Here is a 25,132-nt window from a genome sequence, read left to right on the forward strand (position 1 = left end):
CTCACTGAACTTCTGGAGAGAGTTTGCTGCACTGAAAGTAAAGGGGCTGAATAATTTTGCACGCCCAATTTTTCAGTTTTTGATTTGTTAAAGTTTGAAATATCCAATAAATGTCGTTCCACTTCATGATTGTGTCCCACTTGTTGTTGATTCTTCACAAAAAAATACAGTTTTATATCTTTATGTTTGAAGCCTGAAATGTGGCAAAAGGTTGCAAAGTTCAAGGGGGCCGAATACTTTCGCAAGGCACTGTAAATACAAACAGTACCAACACCTATTTCAGTGTAAGTCGAGCGCCCAGTGCTGGTCTGAAACTCCCCAAAATATCTGCGTTCTATACATAACACACAGCTGCCCAAATCAACTTCTCAATAGAGAATAACCATCAAGGAAATAATACAAAATAACAATCTCACATCATTGCACCCTTGCTATTATTTAACATGCTTTAAGTGGATAGATTCACCACTGAGCTAATATTGAATATATATAAAATGGGTCATCAGTCTTTTTGGTTCAAGTACTCCCATTCCTGAGTAACAGCTGTTATCTTAAGCCAGATTCTCAGAGCTCAAAATAAAAATTAAAACTACCTCCGGTGGGTGATTGGTCTGCTATACCTATGTAAAAATATAACTAGTTTGCAATAACCAAATACAAAACCTGCCAGAGCAGGACTGACTATGTATCCTCTGGCAGTGGTGATGTGGCAGTTGGCCGAGGCAACACTTTGAATTGAATAACCGCTACAAATCAAGTCTCAAGTGGACAACTAATACATACGTTTACCACAGCAGAATACAGCGGTGAGAGACTCTTCAATCAGCTTTGAGGAACAGCAGTCATTGGCTGAACAATCAATTCTATCCACAATATATACTGAACTAGTGTCTTCACTGTACGAACACCTTCATTGCGCTGACTGTGTATAGGGGTGTGGTCTACACATGCAATACACTAACATGCATATGAAACTATTAAACGGTTTAAAAATGTGGGAAATAGGATGAGGGGAAAGTAGCTTTGAAGGGAGAGCGAGAAACAACTTTGCACAAAAGAGTAGTTTGAAATATGGGATAGAAAAGTAGAGCCAATGTAGTTTGCATAACTAAGAGAATCCCCCAGTGGAAAGAAAATCAAGAAAATAAGTACAACTGTCAAGAGGCTGTGGTTGTCTTGCTGTTGTCACGGAGACAGGGGGCGGGGCCCTTCCAGGCGCGATAGACCAATAGCAGGGCGATCCCTACTGCCCACGTGCGGACTGGGGACAGGAAGAAGGCCAGCGGTCCATATGTCTCCAGCAGGAAGTAACAAGAGTATCCCTGCCAGGCTAGCAGCAGCAACATGGCCGTATGCACCCCCAGAGTCTTCCACCGATAGCCCGGACGCAAGAAGTGTGAGCGGAAGGAGTTACCACGACTACGCAGGTGAAGGCTCCAGCACAGGTAACAGGTGAGAGGCATGTTAAAGAAGAGCAGCTGTTGGGGAAATGGAAGGAAGACACAGGGATAAGAGTTTGAACTACAGGTAACCCTTTTTAAGGGAAAAAGGACCACTGCCTTAAAGTCTCCCCCTTCTTTATACATCTGGTAGAACTTTACTAAAAGCGACCAGGCATGACGTATTATAATGCAGTTATCATTGCACTAAGACCTGTCATGAGCATGTATGAACGCCGTATCTCTCAATATCATCTCATAATGATCCTGACTAAATTACCAGCCTCCTCACCTGCCCCACCCCAACAACATAAGTGAGACTTCCCTCGAGGAAGTGTCCGTCGATAACCACTCCGAAGGCAAAGCAAGCCCCACTGTGACCATCAATCAACTCTCCTATGAACCAGGGACCTGCAAAGAGACAGAGGGTGAGTAGACGGACACAACAGTCAGTGCTAATTGGCATATTTCCCCTTGGCCCTAACCCTAAGATGTTTGAGGATATGAAGGGTCTGGATAGGTATAATCAAAGAAAGGATTACAGGCTAACACCTTACAGCTCTATAAATGTTGAAAGGACACAGGCAAGGGGTAGGGAGCAAGTTGAGACAGAGTGAAGAGACAGAGTTTAATGGATGGTTGTCCTCTGGACCCAGTAGGAAACTCACCTAAGGCAGTGCAGAGGTTGAAGAGCAGTAGAGAGTAGTAGAAAGTGTCTGCTTTACTGACCAAGTGCAGGGACAGACAGGCGCAAGAGGACAGACTTGAAGACCCTGGGAGACACAGGAAAACAGGTAAGATTGAAAACTACAAATCGACGAAAAGAGTTGTCACAGACAACAAATTGCGTATTACAGACAATACGTGTATTTATCAACATGAGGTTATGTGTGGAATGATATATGCAAAAATCCTAGCTTTTCTTTCACTGTATAGGATGGCTGAGAACAATAACTATGGCAATTTTCACACAGGTAACAACCAGCTTGATACTACCATGGTTGACGTGACAGGAGTGTCTGGCGGATCTCACCTCTGACAGAGGGCAGAGGCATGAACCTGAACGCCACAAGCACTCCAATATTCAGCAGCATCCCGGCGACAAAGGCTACCCGGGCCTGTGGACAGACAGGACCGTTTATACAGTAGGTCTACAGAGCACAGCTGGTGAAGACATGATGGTTAAATGTTAGAAGAACTTTTGCTATAGAGGTTGAGTCAGCAAATAACGTACAGGGAGAGAGGCAGGTCAACAACTGGAAGGTCGCCCGTTCGTATCTCAAGTCTGACAGGACAATCAAGTATTGTTCTTTGTCTTCTTACCAGAATGTAGTGGTCAGTGAGCAGGATGAAGGACTGGAAGAAACCAAAGCTGGGGGAGAGGTCCTCTTCCAGGGTGAAGAGCTGTTCTCGGAAAGTCGACCGCCCCACCGCGTCCTAACACAAAAACACGCACACAGAATAAGAGAGGCCACATCACCTGAAGTAATAGTAAAAAAACTAGTAAAAAAACATCTGGTAGCTATCTGAGAAAACATTGGATAACTTTTGAACAACTTTTTAAAACATTTGACAACCTCTTAGCATGTCTATATAATAGAAGATATGAGGTAATGGGTGTTGTGCAACCTTCACTTTGACAGTGACAGTGTGCAGCCCAGCGAGGTAGAGCGAGGGTTCCCATGGCACCACATACAGAGGACCTCCAGCAGACTGGCCTTCACCCATCTCCACCCCGTCCACGCTGACGTGAACTGCTGTGACCGGGGCATCAGAGAAGGCCAGGATCCTGAGGGGACCGGAGAGGCCAGGGTTAGAATACAGGAGGATAGGGGAAGATTATCACACACATCTGCAGAGACAGGTGAGCCAAAATAAAACATTGTTGACAAACTTTGTGGTATGGAGATACAGTTGAAGTCAGAGGTTTACATACACCTTTGCCAAATACATTTAAACTCAGTTTTTCACAATTCCTGACATTTAATCCTAGTAAAAATTCCCCGTCTTAGGTCAGTTAGGATCACCACTTTATTTTAAGAATGTGAAATGTCAGAATAATAGTAGAGTGATTTATTTCAGCTTTTATTTCTTTTATCACATTCCCAGTGGGTCAGAAGTTTACATACACTCAATTAGTATTTGGTAGCATTTCCTTTCAATTGTCAAACTTTTCAGGTAGCCTTACACAAGCTTCCCACAATAAGTTGGGTGAATTTTGGCCCATTCCTCCTGACAGAGCTGGTGTAACTGTGTCAGGTTTGTAGGCCTCCTTCCTCACACATGCTTTTTCAGGTGTGCTCACAAAATTTCTATCGGATTGAGGTCAGGGCTTTGTGATGGCCACTCCAATACCTTGACATTGTTGTCCTTAAGCCATTTTGCCACAACTTTGGAAGTATGCTTGGGGTCATTGTCCATTTGGAAGACCCATTTGCGACCAAGCTTTAACTTCCTGACTGATGTCTTGAGATGTTGCTTCAATGTATCCACATAATTTTCCTTCCTTAAGATGCTATCTATTTTGTGAAGTGCACCAGTCCCTCCTGCAGCAAAGCACCCCCACAACATGATGCTGCCACCCTGTGCTTCACAGTTGGGATGGTGTTCTTCAGCTTGCAAGCCTCCCCCTTTTCCCTCCAAACATAACGATGGTCATTATGGCCAAATAGTTATATTTTTGTTTCATCAGACCAGAGGACATTTCTCCAAAAAGTATGATCTTTGTCCCCATGTGCAGTTGCAAACCGTAGTCTGGCTTTTTTATTGAGGTTTGGAGCAGTGGCTTCTTCCTTGCAGAGCGGCCTTTCAGGTTGTCGATATAGGACTCCTTCCTGAGCGGTATGACGGCTGCGTGGTCCCATGGTGTTTATACTTGCATACTATTGTTTGTACAGAAGAACATGGTACCTTCAGGCGTTTGGCAATTGCTCCCAAAGATGAACCAGACTTGTGGAGGTCTACAATGTGTTTTCTGAGGTCTTGCCTGATTTATTTAAATTTTCCCATGATGTCAAGCAAAGAGGGACTGAGTTTGAAGGTCGGCCTTGAAATGCATCCACAGATACACCTCAAATTGACTCAAATGATGTCAATTAGCCTATCAGAAGCTTTAAAGCCATAACATCATTTTCTGGAATTTTCCAAGCTGTTTAAAAGGCACAGTCAACTTAGTGTATATAAACTTCTGACCCACTGGAATTGTGATACAGTGAATTATAAGTGAAATAATCTGTCTGTAAACAATTGTTGGAAAAATTACTTGTCATGCACAAAGTAGATGTCCTAACCGACTTGCCAAAACTATAGTTGTTAACAAGAAATTTGTGGAGAGGTTGAAAAACGACTCCAACCTAAGTGTATCGAAACTTCCGACTTCAACTGTAGGTGATAAAGAACCTTTTCACACTATTGTGCTGACCCACTATTGTGCTGAACTGTACTGGTTCCAATATTTTCTTTGCATATTACCCTGTCCAGCACAGGCCCAGCAACTGTGGTGGATGTGTAACCAGTTCAGTTCGGCTGAGTAGTGTGAAAAGGGTGATCGTTTTATGGAATAGAGAGATAGATGGTATGGTATATGTGTGTAAAAAAGGCAGAGTGGGTGATGGTGATTCTGTATGGTGGTGTAGGTTAGAGGTCATGGCATGGGGTTTAGGGTTGAGAAGCACACACACAGAGGGGACACCTGATGTGGGTAGAGCTTTGTATTCTCCCCAGTGGCTCCACTCCAGGATGGAGGTACTGCGCCTCCTTGGGGTTGGTGATGAGTACTGCAGGCCACTGCTGAAACTTTAGGTCCATGAAACTCAGCAGGTCGTGGTCAAACGCCAGCACTCTGTACCTGAAGAGAGGGGGAGAAAGGAAGAAAGAAAGAGGGGGAGAAAGGAAGAAAGAGGGGGAGAAAGAGGGACAGAATGACCGAGAAAGAGAGAGAAAATGAATATATCGGTGTTGTGTGTAAACTTTATTTGTAGCACAATTTAAACAGACCACAAATACAGATGTATGTGTTTGTCTGAGCCTGAGTGAGTGAGTGAGTGAGTGAGTGAGTGAGTGAGCGTGTAAAAAAATATGATGCATCTTTAGACTTACCTGCGATTGTCCATCCAGTCACCTAGCTCGAGTTCCAGGGTGCCCTCGGGGTGTCTGCTGTGTAGTACAGGCATCAGGCCGCCCAGAGTGTGTAGGTGACCACACAGGTACGCTACAGCCGAGCTACGCATAGGTAACAATTACATCACAGATGTATATGGTACAAAAATCTCAACTAACTGGATTCAATAACTGTGCTATTGAGTATGTATAACGTTCGGACACTGTGTTGCAAAAGTGCTTTAAAGGAGCTTGTTCCGAAAAGCGTTGGCAATAAATATAATTGAATGGTCTTTCGGGAACCTTATTTTACCATTTCCACTATGCTATTAACTATGTTATAACTACAACTGACCTATGTCAGAACAGTTATAACAACAGTATACTAGTTAATTATCCAAAACCTGTTTAGAGGGTGTTTAAATTAGAGAGGCAGACTAACATGAAGACAGGCTTATAGAAATCCACAAACATGTTGTTACCTCATCACGCCTCTCAGCCCTGGAAAGGGGGAGATGACCGTTGAAGTGGTGTAGTGGCCAAACCAGATGGTCTGGTTGCTGCTGTGGCTCTCAGTCCTGAAGGATGCCAACAGGTCCATCTGAGTCTGTAATGTATGGTGTTGCAGGACTTTAAAAAAAAATATTACACAAATAGACTGTAATGTCTCAGTCTTATGTTTAAATTAATGACAGAGTAGGGTGGGAAAGTATTTCGTTTTGTTGCGCTAGCCTGCTCCCAGATCAGTTTGTGTTGTATAGCCAACTCATATGGTTGTTGTAATGCCAAACAGATCTGGGACCAGGCTGGTGTTAAGCTGGTTGGGGGCATACTGTACCTGGTTGAGAATGCCATAGAAGTTGTACGGCCGCTTGGGTCCGGGGGTGATGGTTGCATCAGCACAGATGAAGGAGTAGTTGCCGAAGGGAGTCTTGTGGACATAGTGAAAGGAGCCAACTTTCTGATTGGCTGAGTATTTCCTGGGAATAAAAACAGGCATCATTATTGTGTGGCCGAGTTCGTGACTGCATGCAGTGTGGTGTGCATGTTGCTCTCAACACCTCTGCCTTGTTTTATGATGGAGAAGCGGAGAACCTATTCATTTAAAACGGACAAGGAACAAACCTCAACAATTACCATGCAGACACGAGACAGATGTCATATTTTGAGAGACTGTGTTTCAAAAAGAGAATGAGCTACAAACTGTGGAGCAGGGTCTCCCAAACTCGGTCCTCGGGACCCCAAGGGGTGCACGTTTTGGTTTTTGCCCTAGTACTACACAGCTGATTCCAATAATCAACTAATCATCAAGCTTTGATCATTTGAATCAGCTTGTAAATTGTATATCTGGCTTTAGATAGCTTTATATCTAGCTCAGATAGCTAGAATCAATGTTAATAAGTCTAGTGCTCATGTTACACAGACAAGCGAACGCAGAGAGGCAACTCACTCACACTAGCTACACTAGAGAGAGCTGGTTGCTAGAAAGATAGTCATATAACTAGTAGGAGTCTCTGAACATGAATCAGTGACACTTGTCATATTTCAGGGGTATTCAACTCTGACCCTACGAGGTCCAGAACCTGCTGGTTTTCTGTTCTACCGCATAATTAATTGCACCCACCTGGTGTCCCAGGTCTAAATCAGTCCCTGAATAGAGGGGAACAATGAGAGAGCGCAGTGGAACTGGCTTCGAGGTCCAGAGCTGAGTTGGAAGGGCCTACTGTATGTCTTTGACACATGTAAACAACATTCATTCCAGATATAGCAGGCAAGAGTGAACACTGACCTGTAGTAGTTGTTGACACTATCCAAGGAAATAATATTGAAGGCATCTGTCAGAAACATAATAAAAACAGGAATGTAGCTAAGTAAGAGAGACCTTGCAAAACATAATGAACCACATACCATATCCTGGCCAAGGTATCTAACCTTGGTATTAATTCCCTCATCCCTGTTGATTAACATCTATCCTTACCAGTAACCACAGGGACTCACATAGCCTAAATGTCCCGCTGTTACGATCTATTCTGTACTGAACTAATGTCAACCAGAGAAAGGCTCTTTTGAAGCGTCTTTAACAATGGGTTGTAGTGGACAGTTAGGCTGTAGGAGATCTCTTGTTTCAACCTGAATAGCATTTGTGATTCAATATCAATGGAGGGGCATTAAGCAGTGATGGTCCTGACTGCTCAGCTTTGAGGTAAAATTCACAAAGAATGCACATATCTGTAGGTGTGTGGATTCTTTACATATTCTACACTCTTAGAAAGCAAGGTGCTCTCTAGAACCTAAAAGGGTTCTTCAGCTCTCCCCATAGGATAACCCTTTGAAGAACCCTTTTTGGTTCCAGGTAGAACCATTTTGGTTTTAGGTAGAATCATTTTGGGTTCAATGTAAAACCCTTTCCACAGAGGGTTCTATATGGAACCAAAAAGGATTTTACCTGTAACCAAAAAGGGTTCTCCTATGGGGACAGCCGAAAAAACCCTTCCAAGTCCAATTCAACTGACTGGCTTTGCGGATTTCTAGACATTTACGACCCAATTCCATACCAATCTATCTTCCCGATTTTTTTTGGGGGGGGGGGAATTCTAGAAATCATGAAGTGTAAGAGAATATCAGAGGAGGTATATTATATTAGTCACCATGGTTTCCGCGGATGTCAATCCATTTTGTGCGTTCCAGCACCCGAGACCTCTTCAGGATGTCGTGATAGGCCTGCCACTCCACCTCATGCTGCAGGGAGCCCACCTTGCTCTCGGTCTTCGCATCCGTCAGGTCTCCTGTTAGGTGGACAGACAGAGTGACTTATGAGAAATAATAACTCACTTCAGATTCATGGCTGCTCTTGTGATAGTGCAGAAACTCTGCAAGCTGTAATGTTTGGGGGCTGTTAATAAACTAATGAGCAAGAAGCAATGGCTGACGTACCCGTTGCGAGCACAAGAGCAGGTTGGATCACTTCAACGGTATTAGTGCAGAACTTCTCAAAGTCATAAATTCGTTTTTTGTCATGGAATCGACTGATATGAATGTCAGACACCTGTGCGGGTACAGGACATAATTCAGGGGTTAAAAGCACAAACTAGGGCATCATCTAGCTCGTTTTGACAAGATATTCCACTTGGTACATCCCCTCCTCTAGTCAACAAACATATTACTTATTACCTAGCTAGTTACAACTGGGTTCAATGTTTAAAACCTGATGGCTGGCTGGTGCCAACTTTGTCCATGCATGACAGCACAGCACCCAAAAAGGCAAAAAAGGATTGTTACATGACCACTACTACCCAGTGGGCTACTCACTTGCTAACAGCTGTCACCCTGACAATTGACACTGACAGTCACAACACTTAGTTAGCAAGTTAGCAATTAGCTAGCAAATCGAGTTAGAAGCTGGATCCACTCACCTGCACGAACCAGAATATGTTATCCAATTCGCCGCCGGGATACGGAGGAAGACATGTCCTAGCCTCCTCTCCATCCCCGGCGTTGAACTGAGGAACACTCCGTTTGGGGTGCCAGGAGGTGTCATAGCTCTCCAGCACCCAGGAAGCTAAGCACGCCAGTGCTAGTCCCACAAGAACTAGCGCTCCGAACAGCTTGAGCATCCTGTAGTGACGAAAGAGCGGTGGGGATCTACTGGACAGAATACTGGCGAGAGCAACATCAACACACTCTGCTAGCTGTATTAGCTACTAACTACATTGAGCCGCTGGCCACTCAGACCGTTCGATTTCCATTTGCGACCATAGCCAGATCGAGCTACACACGAAACATTGTCCTCTCAGATTGTTTTGAAAAAGCTAGCTATAAGGAAATACCATACTGACCGGTTGTGCATGGCTACGTCATCGCTGTATGAATCACTCCCACAAATCCCTGCGCGGGTGTAATTTAGGGTCCAGTTCCAAACCAAATCTCTTGACTCTGTTCCTAGTTTCTTGTTGATTTGCTCGTTGCACTTCTGAAAATACATACACAACCAGATAGGTGTAAGCAACACGTGAGAGAACCTAGCACATTCCCGTTTCCTAATACTTATTAATAGATAAGCAATGTTCAAGTGGCAAGAATTAGAGGTTGAGATGTAATTGGTTGGGATTGGCTCCAAATCTAAATGAGCAGTTTTTAACATAATCTTCATGCTCTTTTGAAGTATGTTATTCTTACAAATCTAATGCTTATCTTTTAGAAAATGCTCAGTGAATTATGGTTATTCATACAAGGACTCATAAAATGTGGTAGAGAGACAATATCAAAGCACACATGATATCGTGCGGAAGCATGTTGTTTTCACACAACACTATGCTTATGCAACAACTTCTACAATGCTGTCATATCTGGATCTTCATTGATGAAAAAAAGCCTGATTAAAATGAAAGAAAGAAAATAGAATATAATACAATTTAATATAATATAATAGAGGGGGTGAAATTCTAATACGAGGCTACACTTGCAAGAGCGTGTAATAGTAACTAAAGGCTGGGCACCTCCTATCGGGCAAACAAATACGCAATGTACAAATGTATTATTAGAGAATATTGGGCGCGGCCACGCTCATGATTCATAATACACGTGCACTAGCGCTTTAAAGCCCACGCTCGTTCACATAGCGAGCTGTTGCGAGGGGGATAGGATCGTGAACGCGCGGGCAGGCAGGCAGATCATCAGAGAAGAGTAGCTAACACGTCACGGATCTGTAGCGATCGAGAGAGAGATGCTGAGGTGACAGTGAGAGAGAAGGAGAAAAGGGACGATTAGATAAAACTCATAATCCCTGCTGCTAAATTCACATGTGTGCGTGTGAACATCAGCTGCAGCATCAACACCACATGGATAACACAACCACTATGGAATTCCACTCGATGTCTCAACATTCCATCAAGACAAACATAACGGATTTTTAGTAACCACACCCGGCTTCTTTGGGATCAAGGATTGGAGCGGCCAAGGTATGGACACCGCTGCTATGCAATCGGATGACACTGACAGCTAGCGAACATTAGCTGATGTCAACATACAGGGATAGAGTAGGCCACATTAGCTACATTTTAAACGGAGTGATGGAGTATAGCGTCGCTGCCAAGGTCGTTCCATAGCTAGATGCAGTACGATTATATTCTAGAACGCAACGCGTTCCCCATAGTTAAATCAATGCAAAGAGGCACTCTAGCATAGCCCGTGTGTACGCTGTGCGTGTACGCGCAATCGTAAATCCACTAGGCTAGCTAATTACGCAGCTTCGCTATGCAACAACAGGCGCGGAGGTGGCACATTGCAACCACCAATTAGCCAGTTACATAGTCATTGCATTGTAACAGCTGCCTGTAAAGTCATGCGCATTTCTATTGTGTATTGACCACATGCCATTCATGGGAGGGGGAGAGGAGATGTACAGCAAGCTGCAATCCACAAGCAAATACATTTTTCATATCAGCTTTGTCACTCAGGTAGTACAGTACTGAATTCATAGCTTGACATGGTGTGGAAAAGATGTTATCATTGACATGATTATTATGCCACCTGATTCAAGATCCAGAACAAGTTAGTTGAGAAGAATATCTTATCAACAGTACAGGCGAACATTACAACACAGAGAGGCATACAAACAATCAGTACCTACTTGATTCAGTCATTGATCAACTACATGCACTGTAGTAAGGTTCTGATATTGAGAGAGATGATCCCAACATCATTCCCTACTATCATGCCCACTCACTCTGTACTGTAACATCATTCTTTGGGTGGAGATGGAACGGGCCTGGCCGGGGATGGAGCAGGGCTTACCCATCCCATCCCCATGCTGGCAAAGCTCCAGGGCTTTAAACAGAGAGATGACTGAACAGCCAGGCCCGTGGCAGCGGCAGCAGCTCGGGAATCAGACACTCACTCCTTTCATCTCCAGAGGAGGCCTTCGCAAATGGCACCCTTTTCCCTACGTTGTCCACTGCTTTTGACCAAAGCTCGGGCTCTATATAAGGAATAGGTTGGAAGGTGTCTCTGGTCCACTGGGTCAGGCTGAGGCTGCTGCAACACCCTCTAACAGGGTGGGGTGGGTGACTGCTCAGAGTCATAGGAATGGAAGCAGGCCTATCCAACAGATATCCATCTGTCATTTCATCATTACTGCTCTATTACTGTGTCATGTAGTCTTCCAGTTCTCCGGAGAGCAGTGCAGCAGGCAGCACATTTAAATAGTTCAATTGCCATGGAGTCAGGCAGCATGATTCACAGTGAGACTGAGATGGGTGTCAAAGATTTATGATGACTGGTCTAATACCAAATCTCTGCAACCAATGTGTTATTCGGATTCATGATTTGCATTGAGAAGTGTCAGGACAGCAGTGTTTTGTTGATCAGTGAGTCACACAAATAGGTCCCAAATGGCAGCCTATACCCTATAGGCTATGGTGCACTACTTTTGCAAAAGTGGTGCACTTAAAAGGGAGTAGGGTGCCATTTTGGATTCATTCCACAACCATGTGGACCAGCCACCTGCTGGCTGAGTGGAATGGTTCTGGACTGGCTCTGAGGCAGCAGGCTGCTTTCTGGCCCTGTATTCATAAACTATCTCAAAGAAGGAGTGCTGATCTAGGAACAGGTTTTCCCTATCCAGATCATTATGATCTGAAAGTCAAGACTGATCCTAGATCAGCACTCTGAGATGCATTATAAATACAGATAGTATTTTGTATAGTGCTTTATGAACACTTTGAGGTGATTCTGTAAAATGAAAAGCGCTTTACAAATGTAATAAATTATTATTGCCCCAGATGGAGAGATTGAAGAGAGGATACTACTTCCACTGTACAAACTAGTGCTGTTTTTCTAACAGAAATGTATCGAACTCCATGGAAGGAGGAGATTGGAATAAAGCCTCTGTGTCCTTGAAATGTAGGCTACTGCAGAGTGCGTTGTATTGGTGGCTTCTCACACAGAGACAGGGAGGTTGGGCTTCCCTGACTGTGTAACTTTCCTGCCTCAGGGTTTTAGTGGAAGATGGATGTTTCTCATTTTGACCTTCAGACAGAGTTTCATTTTGGCCTGCTGCTGCTTCTGCACTGATTAGGCCTATATTCAGACAGGAATCCAGCCAATCTCTTAACATCACTCTTTTCCCAGACACGCTTATCTTTTCTCTACTGTCGCTACACCACACTAAATGCATGCTACTCTGCCGGTCTTATCTGGAACTTGAACTATCTTGTGTCCTTTAAAAAAAAGCCCCTGACATCCATGGAGTGGTGCTTTGACTTCATGACTGCTGCCCTCTGCAGTCTGAAGGAGAGGAGATGGAGGGAGAGAGCGGGAGGAAGAGGAAGGGGGGGGAGAGAGAGAGAGGCGGAGAGAGAGCGAGAGTGAGCAGAGAGCGCTGCTGCTGAGCTAAGGCCACGGACAAAAAGTTCTCATCACTGTGGTAGAGACCAGAAGTTAAGAGCAGCCTTAAGGGCAGTAAATAGCACGAGGCAGCAAAATAGTGTCCAGTTTATTAACAGTGAAAGGTCGTTCCAGGTGAATGTCGAAATCCAATGAATACTTACATTATCCACAAAGGTATTAACAAAATGAACAGACTTTGAATAGACAGTTTTGAATAGAAGTGGGAAACTTAAGCCTCAATCAGGCCTACTCCTCCAAACCCACTATAGCAGGTTGGGGGTATACCAGGCTGTGGACAGTCTCCCCACACAGATGACATACCAGAGCTTAACTGAAGTTCACAGGTGAAACGGGTACCTTTATACCTATGACCCCTCCCTCTGGTCCATACCGTTAATCATGGAGCTCTTTTACATAAATCTGGAATTACAGCATGTAACGGCATCTTCATTGTACCCCCATTTACATAGTTAGGCTCTTAAACATTCCTGGCTTATCCTCAAAGCAGGAATACTTTCAATTGAATGAATATAGATGCATTTCACAGCAATAGTTCTGCAGGCCAACAGGCGGCAAAACGTATCATGCAGTCGCTCACCCGTGTGCGCTCCCCTTACGCACAGACATGGCGGACAAGAAGTCATAGAAGCGCCGAGACGCGAACTTCAAACACATTACAATATGGAAATAAACACTCTTCTTTCTCGTCAGTGCAGCGAGTGTTCATGTATCTCTGAACATCGCATGCACTTGGAAGATTGAAAAAGTGTCAAATACTGCATTTAAATATGAACCTGAAATGCCTCACAATGAGTGCAGCTTCACCAAACATTTCCTCGACACATAATTAGCCTTGCGCACTGTAAATACTCATGATATTGGCAAAAGAGGAAAAGAACAGCAGTATATACATTTAGGATACATGAATTACTAGATATATGGGGAAACAATTTAGAAGGTGAATTAAATAAATGATGGGTGTGTGGAGCTGTGCTGTGGGCTCGAGAGAGAGAGAGCTTGCATGAGACAACTGGGAGCAGCAGTTGTGGCAGCTGCACTTAGGCCATGCAGCATAAAATAGGCTTAGTTAGCACGGGCTACTCCTCAACCCGGGAAGTCAACTTTCAATATCCAGGTTTCAGTCATAAGACCCATAAGCCCCTACTTCAGCTGTCCTCAGCATATCGTCTACACAGGCTCGTTGACATTCCTCCTGCATCCAGCACTTGACATCAACAACATATGTATACGCACTCTATGACATGCGCTGATGTACAAAGGGCTTTAGAAATCCATTTGATTTTGATGACGATATGACGCCCTTGTAGAGGGAAGCGTCAATCAAAGCTATGTCTGAATGGGCCGGTACGTTGACTGTGGTGGTGGTCTTCTGTGTGTCCCGCCTCTCTCCTGGCCTGTTGGTTAGGTTTCCACAGGGTCCTGATGCCCGGCACAATCTAATAAGGCCGGTCGTGGGTAGCAAGAGTCGCAGGGAAAGCCTAAAGGAAGCAGCAGTGAGTCCACCACCGACGGAATGAGTGCTACAGCGACAGAGCAAGCCGACATCCTAACTGTGCTTGTCCTGGTCAAGGAACGATGGAAAGTGGTAAGTGTGTGTGTGTGTGTGTTTAAGCTTACGTCTGTGTGTCTCGCACCCTTAAGCTATGTCGTGTTTTCACCCCCTCTGCAAGCACCAATTCCTCACAACAAGGCTATCTTTGTCCTCCAGGCGTTGCTGAAACTCTCCCCTATGTCCCTATCTTCTCCGTCTCACCTACTGTCCTGGACAGTCTGGGGTCAACTCCCTTTGTGTGCAGTGCACATGCAGCTTTCTGTCACGAAGTGGAGTGGAACTTAATATAGCAGCAGAGCGGCTATTTGTAGCCACTCAGTGTGCTTTTCTCAGCACTCAGGCCTTGGCCGTGTCCCCCTGTCCTCTCCGCTCCACCAGGGCGTGGTGTGTGTGTGTGTGTGTGTGCTTGCTGGAGTTTGTGTGTGTGTGTGTGTGTGTGTGTGTGTGTGTGTGTGTGTGTGTGTGTACTTGCACGTGCGTGTGTGTGTAGCTGGGACTGGGCCTGAGAGGAATACTAGGCAGTAACAAAGTACAGCGCCATGGCTCCTCTTCCTGTGTATAGTACTGACTGAGATACTGATGTTACGTAACTCTGCCACTGCTAATCCATTTGAGATGAGCTGCTTCTGACACACACAATTGTGTGTGTGTGTGTAGGGGGTGGGGAAATGTGTGTGTGTGTGTGTAGGAGGTGGGGAAATGTGTGTATGTGTGGATACTGATAAGAGAGGGAGTAACATGTAAATATGTCTGTGGTAATGGGAAGGAGGAAGTTTGGAAGAGGAAGGGTGATGGGAAGATTTGAAAAATAAAATAATGAAGCCTATGTTTTCCACATTATGACATGCTGTTTTGACTTGGGATGTGTGTGTAGGCAAAGAAGATTGGTGGCGGGGGCTTCGGAGAGATCTACGAGGCGTTGGACCTGCTGACCAGGGTCAGCGTTGCTCTGAAGGTGGAGTCGGCACTGCAGCCCAAACAGGTCCTCAAGATGGAGGTGGCTGTCCTCAAGAAACTCCAGGGTAAGACAGCAATTACCTGCACTTAACCTGCCCTCTGGCTTCTGCCCCCTGCCCACCCTACACTAAACTCAACCACAACCCCCTGCCCTGCCCTAAACTCAATCACAACCCCCTGCCCTAAACTCAACCACAACCCCCTGCCCTAAACTCAACCACAACCCCCTGCCCTGCCCTAAACTCAACCACAACCCCCTGCTCTGCCCTAAACTCAACCACAACCCCCTGCCCTAAACTCAACCACAACCCCCTGCCCTAAACTCAACCACAACCCCCTGCCCTGCCCTAAACTCAACCACAAGCCATCTGCCCTAAACTCAACCACAAGCCCCCTGTCCTAACCTCAACCACATACTCCCTGCCCAAAACTCAACTACCTCGGCCGTAAACTCAACCTCTCCTAACCAGACCAGTAGTAATTTCAAAGTAGACATTTAACCTAATGTAATCTCAATAAATTGAATTTATATTTTCTTAAAGGTACATGCTCTATTTTATAAGGCAAGGTGATACTGACACTGAAGGATAATATGTAGAGATGGAAAGAGAGAAAACAAGGAAGTGTTGGCAGCGGGGATACAGGACACAGAGTGTAAAAGGGCATCACTACTGCTGTGTTTAGGGGGCTCCCGAGTGGTGCAGTGGTCTAAGGCACTGCATCTCAATGCTTGCGGCATCACTACAGACACCCTGGTTCGAATCCAGGCTGTATCACAACGGTCGTGATTGGGAGTCCACAGGGCGGCGCACAATTGGCCCAGCGTCGTCTGGGTTTGGCCGTTGTAGGCCGTCATTGTAAATAAGAATTTGTTCTTAACTGACTTGCCTAGTTAAATAAGGTTACATTTCTAAATGTAAATGACCCTAGCCTGGCTTCAAATCAAACTCCTGATAAAATCCTCCTTCATAGCAGCAGATCCACAGACCAATTAGGAGAGGAGTTCCTTTGGGGGGCATTTTGTTTTCTTTTTCTTACTTCCTCTCTCTTCTCCCTGGCCTTCTACCCCTCTGTCTGTCTTTCTGTTTCTCTCTCTCTGCTCTCTTTTTGTAATTTTCTTGTTTTCCCTCTCTTCCTTCTCCCTGCCCTTTTCCCCTCTCTGCCATTTTTTTTTTAGCTCGTTCCCGAAAATCAATGGTCTGAGAAGGATCATGTTTGCTTTCTAATGGTTGTGTGTCCGTGTGTGAGTGTGTGTGTGTGTGTGTATAATGGTTGTGTGCTAGAGGATTATGGTTCTATAGCGTCCTGAGGGAAAGAGGATGTAACTTGAAACGTGCTCAACTCTTCCCGTTCTCCCATCCCCCAACATGTTTCCTCGAGCCTCTTTTTCTCAACAGACATTGACTGAAAGGCTTAAAGGAAGCCTTTGTAGATTATTTTATGGGAGAAAAAACATGTATGGTAGGCCTTCTCACACTTCTCGAGCATTTGTACGCCGTCAAATATAATGATGCCGGGAATGGGAGGAGGAAAAGGACGAGAGAGAGAGAGGGAAGATGTGGTCGAGAATGTAGTGAAAGATTGAGTGTACGGGAGAGTAAGAGTGGGGTCTCTCCCTGTGCTGAAGGGTGTGGCCGGAGTCGGGCTGTGCGGCAGAGTCCCCTGAGACGTGCACACACACACACACACCATAAATCAGCATGGGCCACGGGCAAGCTGTCAGAGGCGAGTTGTGGGCTGGTTGGGGGGGGGGGGGGGGGGCAGTGGAGCACATTGGATGGCCAGTAGAAATACAGTGGGGCAAAAAAGTATTTAGTCAGTCACCAATTGTGCAAGTTCTCCCACTTAAAAAGATGAGAGAGGCCTGTAATTTTCATCATAGGTACATTTCAACAGTGTACTAGACAGTGTTGACAGACAAAATGAGAAAAAAAATCCAGAAAATCACATTGTAGGATTTTTAATGAGTTTATTTGCAAATTATGGTGGAAAATAAGTATTTGGTCACCTACAAACAAGCAAGATTTCTGGTTCTCACAGACCTGTAACTTCTTCTTTAAGAGGCTCCTCTGTCCTCCACTTGTTACCTGTATTAGTGGCACATGTTTGAACTTGCTATCAGTATAAAAGACACCTGTCCACAACCTCAAACAGTCACACTCCAAACTCCACTATGGCCAAGACCAAAGAGCTGTCAAAGGACACCAGAAACAAGATTGTAGACCTGCACCAAGCTGGGAAGACTGAATCTGCAATAGGTAAGCAGCTTGGTTTGAAGAAATCAACTGTGGGAGCAATTATTAGGAAATGGAAGACATACAAGACCACTGATAATCTCCCTCGATCTGGGGCTCCACGCAGGATCTTACCCCGTGGGGTCAAAATGATCACAAGAACGGTAAGCAAAAATCCCAGAACCACACGGGGGACCTAGTAAATGACCTGCAGAGAGCTGGGATCAAAGTAACAAAGCCTACCACCAGTAACACACTACGCCGCCAGGGACTGCAGTGCCAGACGTGTCCCCCTGTTTAAGCCAGTACATGTCCAGGCCCGTCTGAAGTTTGCTAGAGAGCATTTGGATGATCCAGAAGAAGATTGGGAGAATGTCATATTGTCAGATGAAACCAAAATTTAACTTTTTGGTAAAAACTCAACTCGTCGTGTTTGGAGGACAAAGAATGCTGAGTTGCATCCAAAGAACACCATACCTACTGTGAAGCATGGGGGTGGAAACATCATGCTTTGGGGCTGTTTTTCTGCAAAGGGACCAGTGGACACGGACGACTGATCCGTGTAAATGAAAGAATGAATGGGGCCATGTATCGTGAGATTTTGAGTGAAAACCTCCTTCCATCTGCAAGGGCATTGAAGATGAAACGTGGCTGGGTCTTTCAGCATGACAATGATCCCAAACACACCACCCGGGCAACGAAGGAGTGGCTTCGTAAGAAGCATTTCAAGGTCCTGGAGTGGCCTAGCCAGTCTCCAGATCTCAACCCCATAGAAGTCTTTGGAGGGAGTTGAAAGTCTGTGTTGCCCAGCAACAGCCCCAAAACATCACTGCTCTAGAGGAGATCTGCATGGAGGAATGAGACAAAATACCAGCAACAGTGTGTGAAAACCTTGTGAAGACTTACAGAAAACGTTTGACCTCTGTCATTGCCAACAAAGGGTATATAACAAAGTATTGAGATAAACTTTTGTTATTGATCAAATACTTATTTTCCACCATAATTTGCAAATAAATTCATTAAAAATCCTACAATGTGATTTTCTGTATTTTTTTCCCTCATTTTGTCTGTCATAGTTGAAGTGTACCTATGATGAAAATTACAGGCCTCTCTCATCTTTTTAAGTGGGAGAACTTGCCCAATTGGTGTCTGACTAAATACTTTTTTGCCCCACTGTATACACATGCTGTATCAGATTGAGGTTAGATGATGGTTAGATTAGATAATGCTTGATCGTTTTATCAAATCTATTCTATTCAATTTGAATTGTATTCCATTCTCCCCCAGGTAAAGACCACGTGTGTCGCTTTGTTGGGTGCGGCCGCAATGATCGCTTCAACTACGTGGTGATGGAGCTTCAGGGTCGTAACCTGGCCGACCTGCGGCGGAGTATGACGCGGGGCACCTTTACAATCAGCACCACCCTGAGACTGGGACGACAGATACTAGAAGCTATAGAGAGCATCCACTCTGTTGGCTTCCTGCACCGAGACATCAAACCGGTGAGACGGGGTCAGAGGTGTGTGTGTGTGTGGGGGGGGGTGGGGTTAGGGCTGTTGCGGTGACCGTTTTACCCGCCACACCGGCAGTCATGACCGCAGTAAAATCCTAGGTGACTGTTGAGTCACGGTAATCTCCTCTTATGCACTAATCACTTATGCACTTATCACTAATGGCCTGGTACTCAGGTCCCTGTTGTCCCTCTAACCACTCTGACATCAATGCAAATACAATTGAAAATCACATCAAACACTAATCATCAAAACAGTATGTGCTTTTAAAACTTACCTCACTGTGATTGATCACTTTGAAGAAAGAAGTTCAACAACAGGTTGAAACTGAGTGGAAAACGTGGTCGTTGTGGATGTTGTGTTAAAGCCCAACGCAAGGAAATGGACAACGCTTTCTAAGGTGATGATTCATTTAGAACACTCATATGCATATTAGAGCTTATGCGTACGCAATATGCATAGGCATACTGTATATATGATCCCAAGCCCGTTAAAAAATGTAAATAATGATTGTGCTGTTATACAATGCATAGCCTACCGCATATTACACATGTCAGAAAAACATACAAAAAATACTGATTTAAGATTTCGTTGCTACATCATTTATAGGACCTGTTTCAAATGATAGCTTTTATGCTCAACATAGCCACTTCATATGTGCACTCTCGCTCCGGAATGGGAAAAATATCCTTTCTATTTTATTCAGCTAAGTTCAATTCTATTCTTGTTACTATACAATCATATAATATTGTCACGCGCTCCCTCTCTGGCCTTTAGGTCACCAGGCTGCTCGTTAGGGCGCACACCTGTCACCAGCGGTACGCACATAATGACACTCACCTGGACTCCATCACCTCCTTGATCACCTGCCCTTTATATCACTCTCTTTGGTTTCTTCCCCAGTCGTCATTGTTCCTGTTTCATGTCGGTGTGCTGTTCGTGTTTCTTGTTTTGTTCATTTATTTATTAAATGTTTTCACTCCCTGAACTTGCTTCCCGACTCTCAGCGTACATCGTTACAAATATAAAATAATGGCACAGGACTTGTACAAATATCTAGTCTGCTAAATGAACAAGCATACAGCCTATGGCATGGAGCATAGCCAGATAACATACAGTAGGCCAAATCATATACTGTTCTTCTAAAAATACATATTCTTTATATAATCTTTCTTTAGACCTGCCTAAAATAGTTATTGTGATGTTGTATTTTCAAATGATTTAATATGCTTTTTTTAAATGTAGATTTTTCCGGACGGTCTGCATCAGTGGCTTATATGCGGCTTGTATGTGTGGAGGCCTGGAGATGCTAAACATGTTCATGTTAATTAATGGTCCGTTACCATGAGACCGGCAGACTTTTGCATGGCAATAACCGGCTGCCAAAATGTCATGACCGCCACAGCCCTATGAGCGGGTATGACTTTTTGGAAAAAAGAGATGTATATCTGTGTTGGTGAAGAGAATCAGACTGATAGTTGTTATTTAAATCCTCTCTCTCTCTCTCTCTCTCTCTCTCTTTCTCTCTCTCTTTCTCTTTCTTCTTCTTCTTCTTCTTCTTTCCCCATCTCTCTCCTAGTCCAACTTTGCCATGGGCCGTTTCCCCAGTACCTGTAGGACCTGCTACATGCTGGACTTTGGTCTAGCTCGCCAGTTTACTAACTCCTGCCAAGAGGTCCGACCGGTAAGCGTCTGTGCTGTTGAGTGTGGTTAAACACTGGGGGGGCGGTTTTTCCGGACACAGATTAAGCCTAGTGCTAGACTAAAAAGCATGTTTAATGGAGAATCTCAATTGAAATAGCTTCTTTAGTCCAGGACTAGGTTTCTATCTATGTCCGGGAAACTGGCTGTGTCTGTTTGTTTGTCATGTAAGATTCCTACTGTGTTAGTCGTCCAGCAGCTTGTGAAGTCTCTCTTTCTCCCCCAGCCACGACCAGTAGCAGGGTTCAGAGGTACAGTCCGCTACGCGTCCGTCAATGCACACAAGAACAAGGAGATGGGTCGGCATGACGACCTGTGGTCTCTCTTCTACATGCTGGTGGAGTTCATGGTTGGCCAGTTGCCATGGAGAAAGATCAAAGACAAGGTAAGCATCTAGCTTGAACATTCCATCATGTACACCAACCAATCAGCAGTCTCTGAAACAATAGTCAGGCTACAGACGTACACGACTCGTAGTGGCAACATTACCTTTAGCTAAACACTAACTTATGTCACAGCTCTGACGTCACTGCATAGGAATGTACTCGTTCTCCTGTGTGCATAGATAAAAAATAGTTCCACTGTAACATGTGTGAACCCTCCCCAGGAGCATGTAGGGAAGCTGAAGGACACCTATGACCACAGGCTCATGCTGAAACACCTGCCTGCTGAGTTCACTGTCTTCCTGGATCACATCTCTAACCTGGACTACTTCACCAAACCAGACTATCAGGTAACTGTGTGGGCGGGTGGTAACATGACATATCTCTCTCCCTGAGCCTACTGCATGTGTGTGTATACAGTACCTGTATCTTTTAACTGTTTACAACTAAGCACTGTGTTAGTTCCATGTGTGTCAATATACAGGAAGTCACAGTTAGGGCTGTTGCGGTGACCGTATTACCGCCGCGCTGGTGGTCACGAGTCGTGAAGGCAGTCAAATTTCACGTGACCGTTTAGTCACGGTAATTAGGCTTCTCCAAGCTCTGATGCTGCTGGTGATTGTTAGTAGCCTACCAAACGTGGTAACTGTGGCACTCTATTGTCCCTCTAATCACTCTGACATCAATGCAAATGTCTTTGAAAATTGAATCAAACACTTCATGAGCTGATGTAGCGCAACATTTCAATAGGCTATGCAGTTGTGTGAGATAACAGAGTGATGGCTTCTACTTAGGAGGAGGATACGTTTTCTATAGGCTAGGCCTACTGTATTTTTTTTACTTTTTTTTTTTTACTTTCCTAATATTAAGCACACTGCTTCTCTTTACAACAGGAGTATAGCCTTCCTGACTGGCATGAAAATCAACCATGGGGAAAACTGTCCTCCATTCACTATTCAAGTGGATAGATGATGTGTATTTTTTCCCACTGTCCCTGTTTCGAGACAGGTACACGATAATGGTCCATTCTAAATCAAAACAAATGTCACACATATATTATCGCACACCTCATGTAGCCTAGCCCGTTGACCTACATGTTTTAATAAGGTTTGTACCACAACTAAAGTGGATCGAGCCTGCAATACATAAGCGGCGCGTGAGTTTCAAGTTTGGGGAAGATCATTTTCACCATAAAAATGCACCTTCATAATAAAAGCATTACATTCATAATCGCATTTGCGGTCACTTTTGATAATGGTGTTTTCCGCTCATGCAACATTCGCGCTTATAGCCTACTACCGTGTGCGCATTTGCTGCGCTTATAATGTGAAGAAATAGCCTAATAGTTGATCAACATTTTAAGTTAAACGTTCTGATCTGTTGCGTCAGCCACATTGCGTAAAAAAAGCTTTTTTTTATGCTAGTGGTTATATTCATTTGGGATCTATCGCATCCCACAGCAGTCCCAGACTATGTTTGGAATATTTATTTATTGCACAGAATAGAATAGGTCGCCCTTTTGTACTATGGGAGATAGTAGATTGACATAGGCAAGTATTTTTGCTGTTCTTTAGGCCTACTCATCTTGTTGGCAGATGAAAGGTAAACGTGGACAGTTCTTCCAATATCTTCAATATGCACCTCGGAATTGGATAAGGAGGCGAGCAGTTACGTCCCCGATTTGTCTGTCTTCACTTGTAGCCTGTGAGAAAGACCCAATCACATGATGGAGCGCGCAGCACTCAGCGAGAAGAGTACAATGGCCTCTGGCCGCAAAAGGCATGGATTTTTTTAGGGTGCATTACCTCCACACAAAGGGGACGCCACCGTGAAATTCTAGGCATTATCAAGTGCTTGTCAAATTGGGAATGAGTGACTGAGAGCTCATGCCTTTCAAGCAACTTTTTTCAAATCATCATTAGAGTCTCATCATGCAGCCTTACAATGTATTAAAGATCTAAACATATAGCTCAAAGTTTGCAGAACACCTAAAGTTACATTAACTCTAAATTAAGCGTATAGGAGTACCAATTTATTTGTTAACCGTTCAATACAGAATAGCCACATGTGCGCACTCCCTCAAATAATTTGGAGAAAATATCCTTTCTATTTTATTCAGCTTTTTTAAATTGTATTCTTCAAACTATAAAATAATGCTACGGAATTCTAAGCAAAGCATTTGACAAAGCCAGAGAAGGACCTAACATAAGGACAACTCATAGTATGCTATTCTTTTCTTCTGAAATAGACCACATTTTCTTCATATCACGCTTCTTTAGACCTGTTTAAAATAAATAATGGATTTATTGTGAAGGTGTAGGCTTCAACACTGAAGCATGCATGAGAACACCAGCTGTTCCGGACGACTGTGTGATCATTCTCTCCATAGCCGATGTGAGCAAGACCTTTAAACAGGTCAACATTCGCAAAGCCGCGGGGCCAGAAGGATTACCAGGACATGTACTCAAAGCATGCGCGGACAAACTGGCAAGTGTCTTCACTGACATTTTCAATGTCTCCCTGGCCGAGTCTGTAATACCTATCTATGTTTCAAACAGACCACCATAGTCCCTGTGCCCAAGGAAGCGAAGGTAACCTGCCTAAATGATTACCGCCCCGTAGCACTCATGTCGGTAGCCATGAAGTGCTTAGAAAGGCTGGTCATGGCTCACATCAACACCATCATGCCAGAAACCCTAGACCCACTCCAATTCGCATACTGCCACAACAGCTCCACAGATGATGCAATCTCTTCTGCACTCCACACTGCCCTTTCCCACCTGGACAAAAGGAACACCTATTTGAGAATGCTTTTCATTGACTACAGCTCAGCGTTCAACACCATAGTACCCACAAAGCTAAGGACCTGGGACTAAACACCTCCCTGAAGTGGAGCGGGTCGAGAGTTTCAAGTTCCTTGGTGTCCACATCACCAACAAACTATAACGGTCCAAACACACCAAGACAGTTGTGGAGAGGGCATGACAACACCTTTCCCCTCCCCTCAAGTGACTGAAAAGATTTGTCATGGGTCCCCAGATCCTCAAAGTTCTACAGCTGAACCATCGAGAGCATCTTGACCGGTTACATCACTGCCTGGTATAGAAACTGCTCGGCATCTGACCCTAATGGCACTACAGAGGGAAGTGGGTTCAGCCCGTACATCACTGGGGCCAAGCTTCCTGACATCCAGGACATATATACTAGGCGGTGTCAGAGGAATGCCCAGACTCCAGTCAGCCGTCATAGACTGTTCTCTTTGCTACCACACAGCAAACGGTACCGGAGCACCAAGTATAGGACCAAAAAGCTTCTTAACAGCTTCTACCCCCAAGCCATAAGACTGCTGAACAACTAATCAAATGGCCACCCAGCCCTATTCACAGTCAATTGTTGTCTACAGAATAAAGACAGAATAAAGAAGGATTTTTAAGCCTTGAGACAATTGAGAGATGGATTGTGTATGTAAAAAATGGAAGTGCCTTTGAACAGGATATGGTAGTAGGTGCCAGGCGCACCAGTTTATGTCAAGAACTGCAATGCTCCTGGGTTTTTCACACTCAACAGTTTCCTGTGTGTATCAGAAATGGTCCACCACTCAAATGGCATCCAGCCAACTTGACACAGCTCTGGGAAGCATTGGAGTCAACATGGACCAGTATCCCTGTGGGGTGCGCAACTCAATATTAGGAAGTTGTGCCTTATGTTTGGTATACTCAGTGTCTTTTTGCAGAATGACTGATTGTCTACATAATCTTGGATTGTCTTCAAAATGTCATAGCAATGAGTGTCTGAATGTCTGATCCCTCTTGGAGTACTAAGTATCAGTCAGCCAGTCAGTCTGTGATGT

The 25,132-nt window shown here is 44.5% G+C and overlaps 2 protein-coding genes across 4 annotated transcripts in view; one reads left to right on the top strand and one right to left on the bottom strand.

The window, feature by feature from the left end:
* Nucleotides 1-542: 542 nt before the first annotated feature.
* tmem62 (transmembrane protein 62) lies at nucleotides 543-9,487 on the bottom strand. The gene is made up of 14 exons (XM_036954608.1): nucleotides 8,951-9,487; nucleotides 8,472-8,583; nucleotides 8,186-8,323; nucleotides 7,327-7,372; nucleotides 6,376-6,517; nucleotides 6,020-6,144; nucleotides 5,538-5,660; nucleotides 5,131-5,286; nucleotides 3,069-3,228; nucleotides 2,763-2,876; nucleotides 2,473-2,557; nucleotides 2,108-2,212; nucleotides 1,732-1,850; nucleotides 543-1,478 (listed from the first exon to the last, which is right to left on the bottom strand). The coding sequence occupies exons 1-14, from the start codon at nucleotides 9,149-9,151 to the stop codon at nucleotides 1,158-1,160; spliced, it is 1,947 nt and encodes a 648-aa protein (XP_036810503.1). The 5' UTR covers nucleotides 9,152-9,487; the 3' UTR covers nucleotides 543-1,157.
* The window catches only part of ttbk2a (tau tubulin kinase 2a), a 36,200-nt gene continuing 14,256 nt past the window's right edge, over nucleotides 3,189-25,132 (top strand). For 2 of the 3 annotated variants that reach the window (XM_021573864.2, XM_036954607.1), the window contains exons 1-7: nucleotides 10,177-10,495; nucleotides 14,350-14,529; nucleotides 15,371-15,518; nucleotides 18,975-19,189; nucleotides 20,778-20,882; nucleotides 21,126-21,284; nucleotides 21,507-21,632. In XM_021573864.2, coding sequence (XP_021429539.2) covers nucleotides 14,458-14,529; nucleotides 15,371-15,518; nucleotides 18,975-19,189; nucleotides 20,778-20,882; nucleotides 21,126-21,284; nucleotides 21,507-21,632 — 825 coding nt within the window. In that variant the 5' untranslated portion in view covers nucleotides 10,177-10,495; nucleotides 14,350-14,457. Of the gene's footprint in view, nucleotides 3,304-10,176; nucleotides 10,496-14,349; nucleotides 14,530-15,370; nucleotides 15,519-18,974; nucleotides 19,190-20,777; nucleotides 20,883-21,125; nucleotides 21,285-21,506; nucleotides 21,633-25,132 lie in introns of those variants that run through there. The other variant, XM_036954606.1, reaches the window with a different exon arrangement.

Source organism: Oncorhynchus mykiss, chromosome 19, assembly GCF_013265735.2.
Source record: "Oncorhynchus mykiss isolate Arlee chromosome 19, USDA_OmykA_1.1, whole genome shotgun sequence".
Taxonomy (NCBI): domain Eukaryota; kingdom Metazoa; phylum Chordata; class Actinopteri; order Salmoniformes; family Salmonidae; genus Oncorhynchus; species Oncorhynchus mykiss.

Coding starts and splice junctions, on each gene's coding strand:
- tmem62 (XM_036954608.1), bottom strand. CDS start 9,151: ATGCTCAAGCTGTTCGGAGCGCTAGTTCTTGTGGGACTAGCACTGGCG. Junction 3,229..5,130: donor CAAAGCTCTACCCACATCAG/GTGTCCCCTCTG, acceptor CGGTCCCCTCAG/GATCCTGGCCTTCTCTGATG. Junction 2,558..2,762: donor TCACTGACCACTACATTCTG/GTAAGAAGACAA, acceptor GTCTGTCCACAG/GCCCGGGTAGCCTTTGTCGC.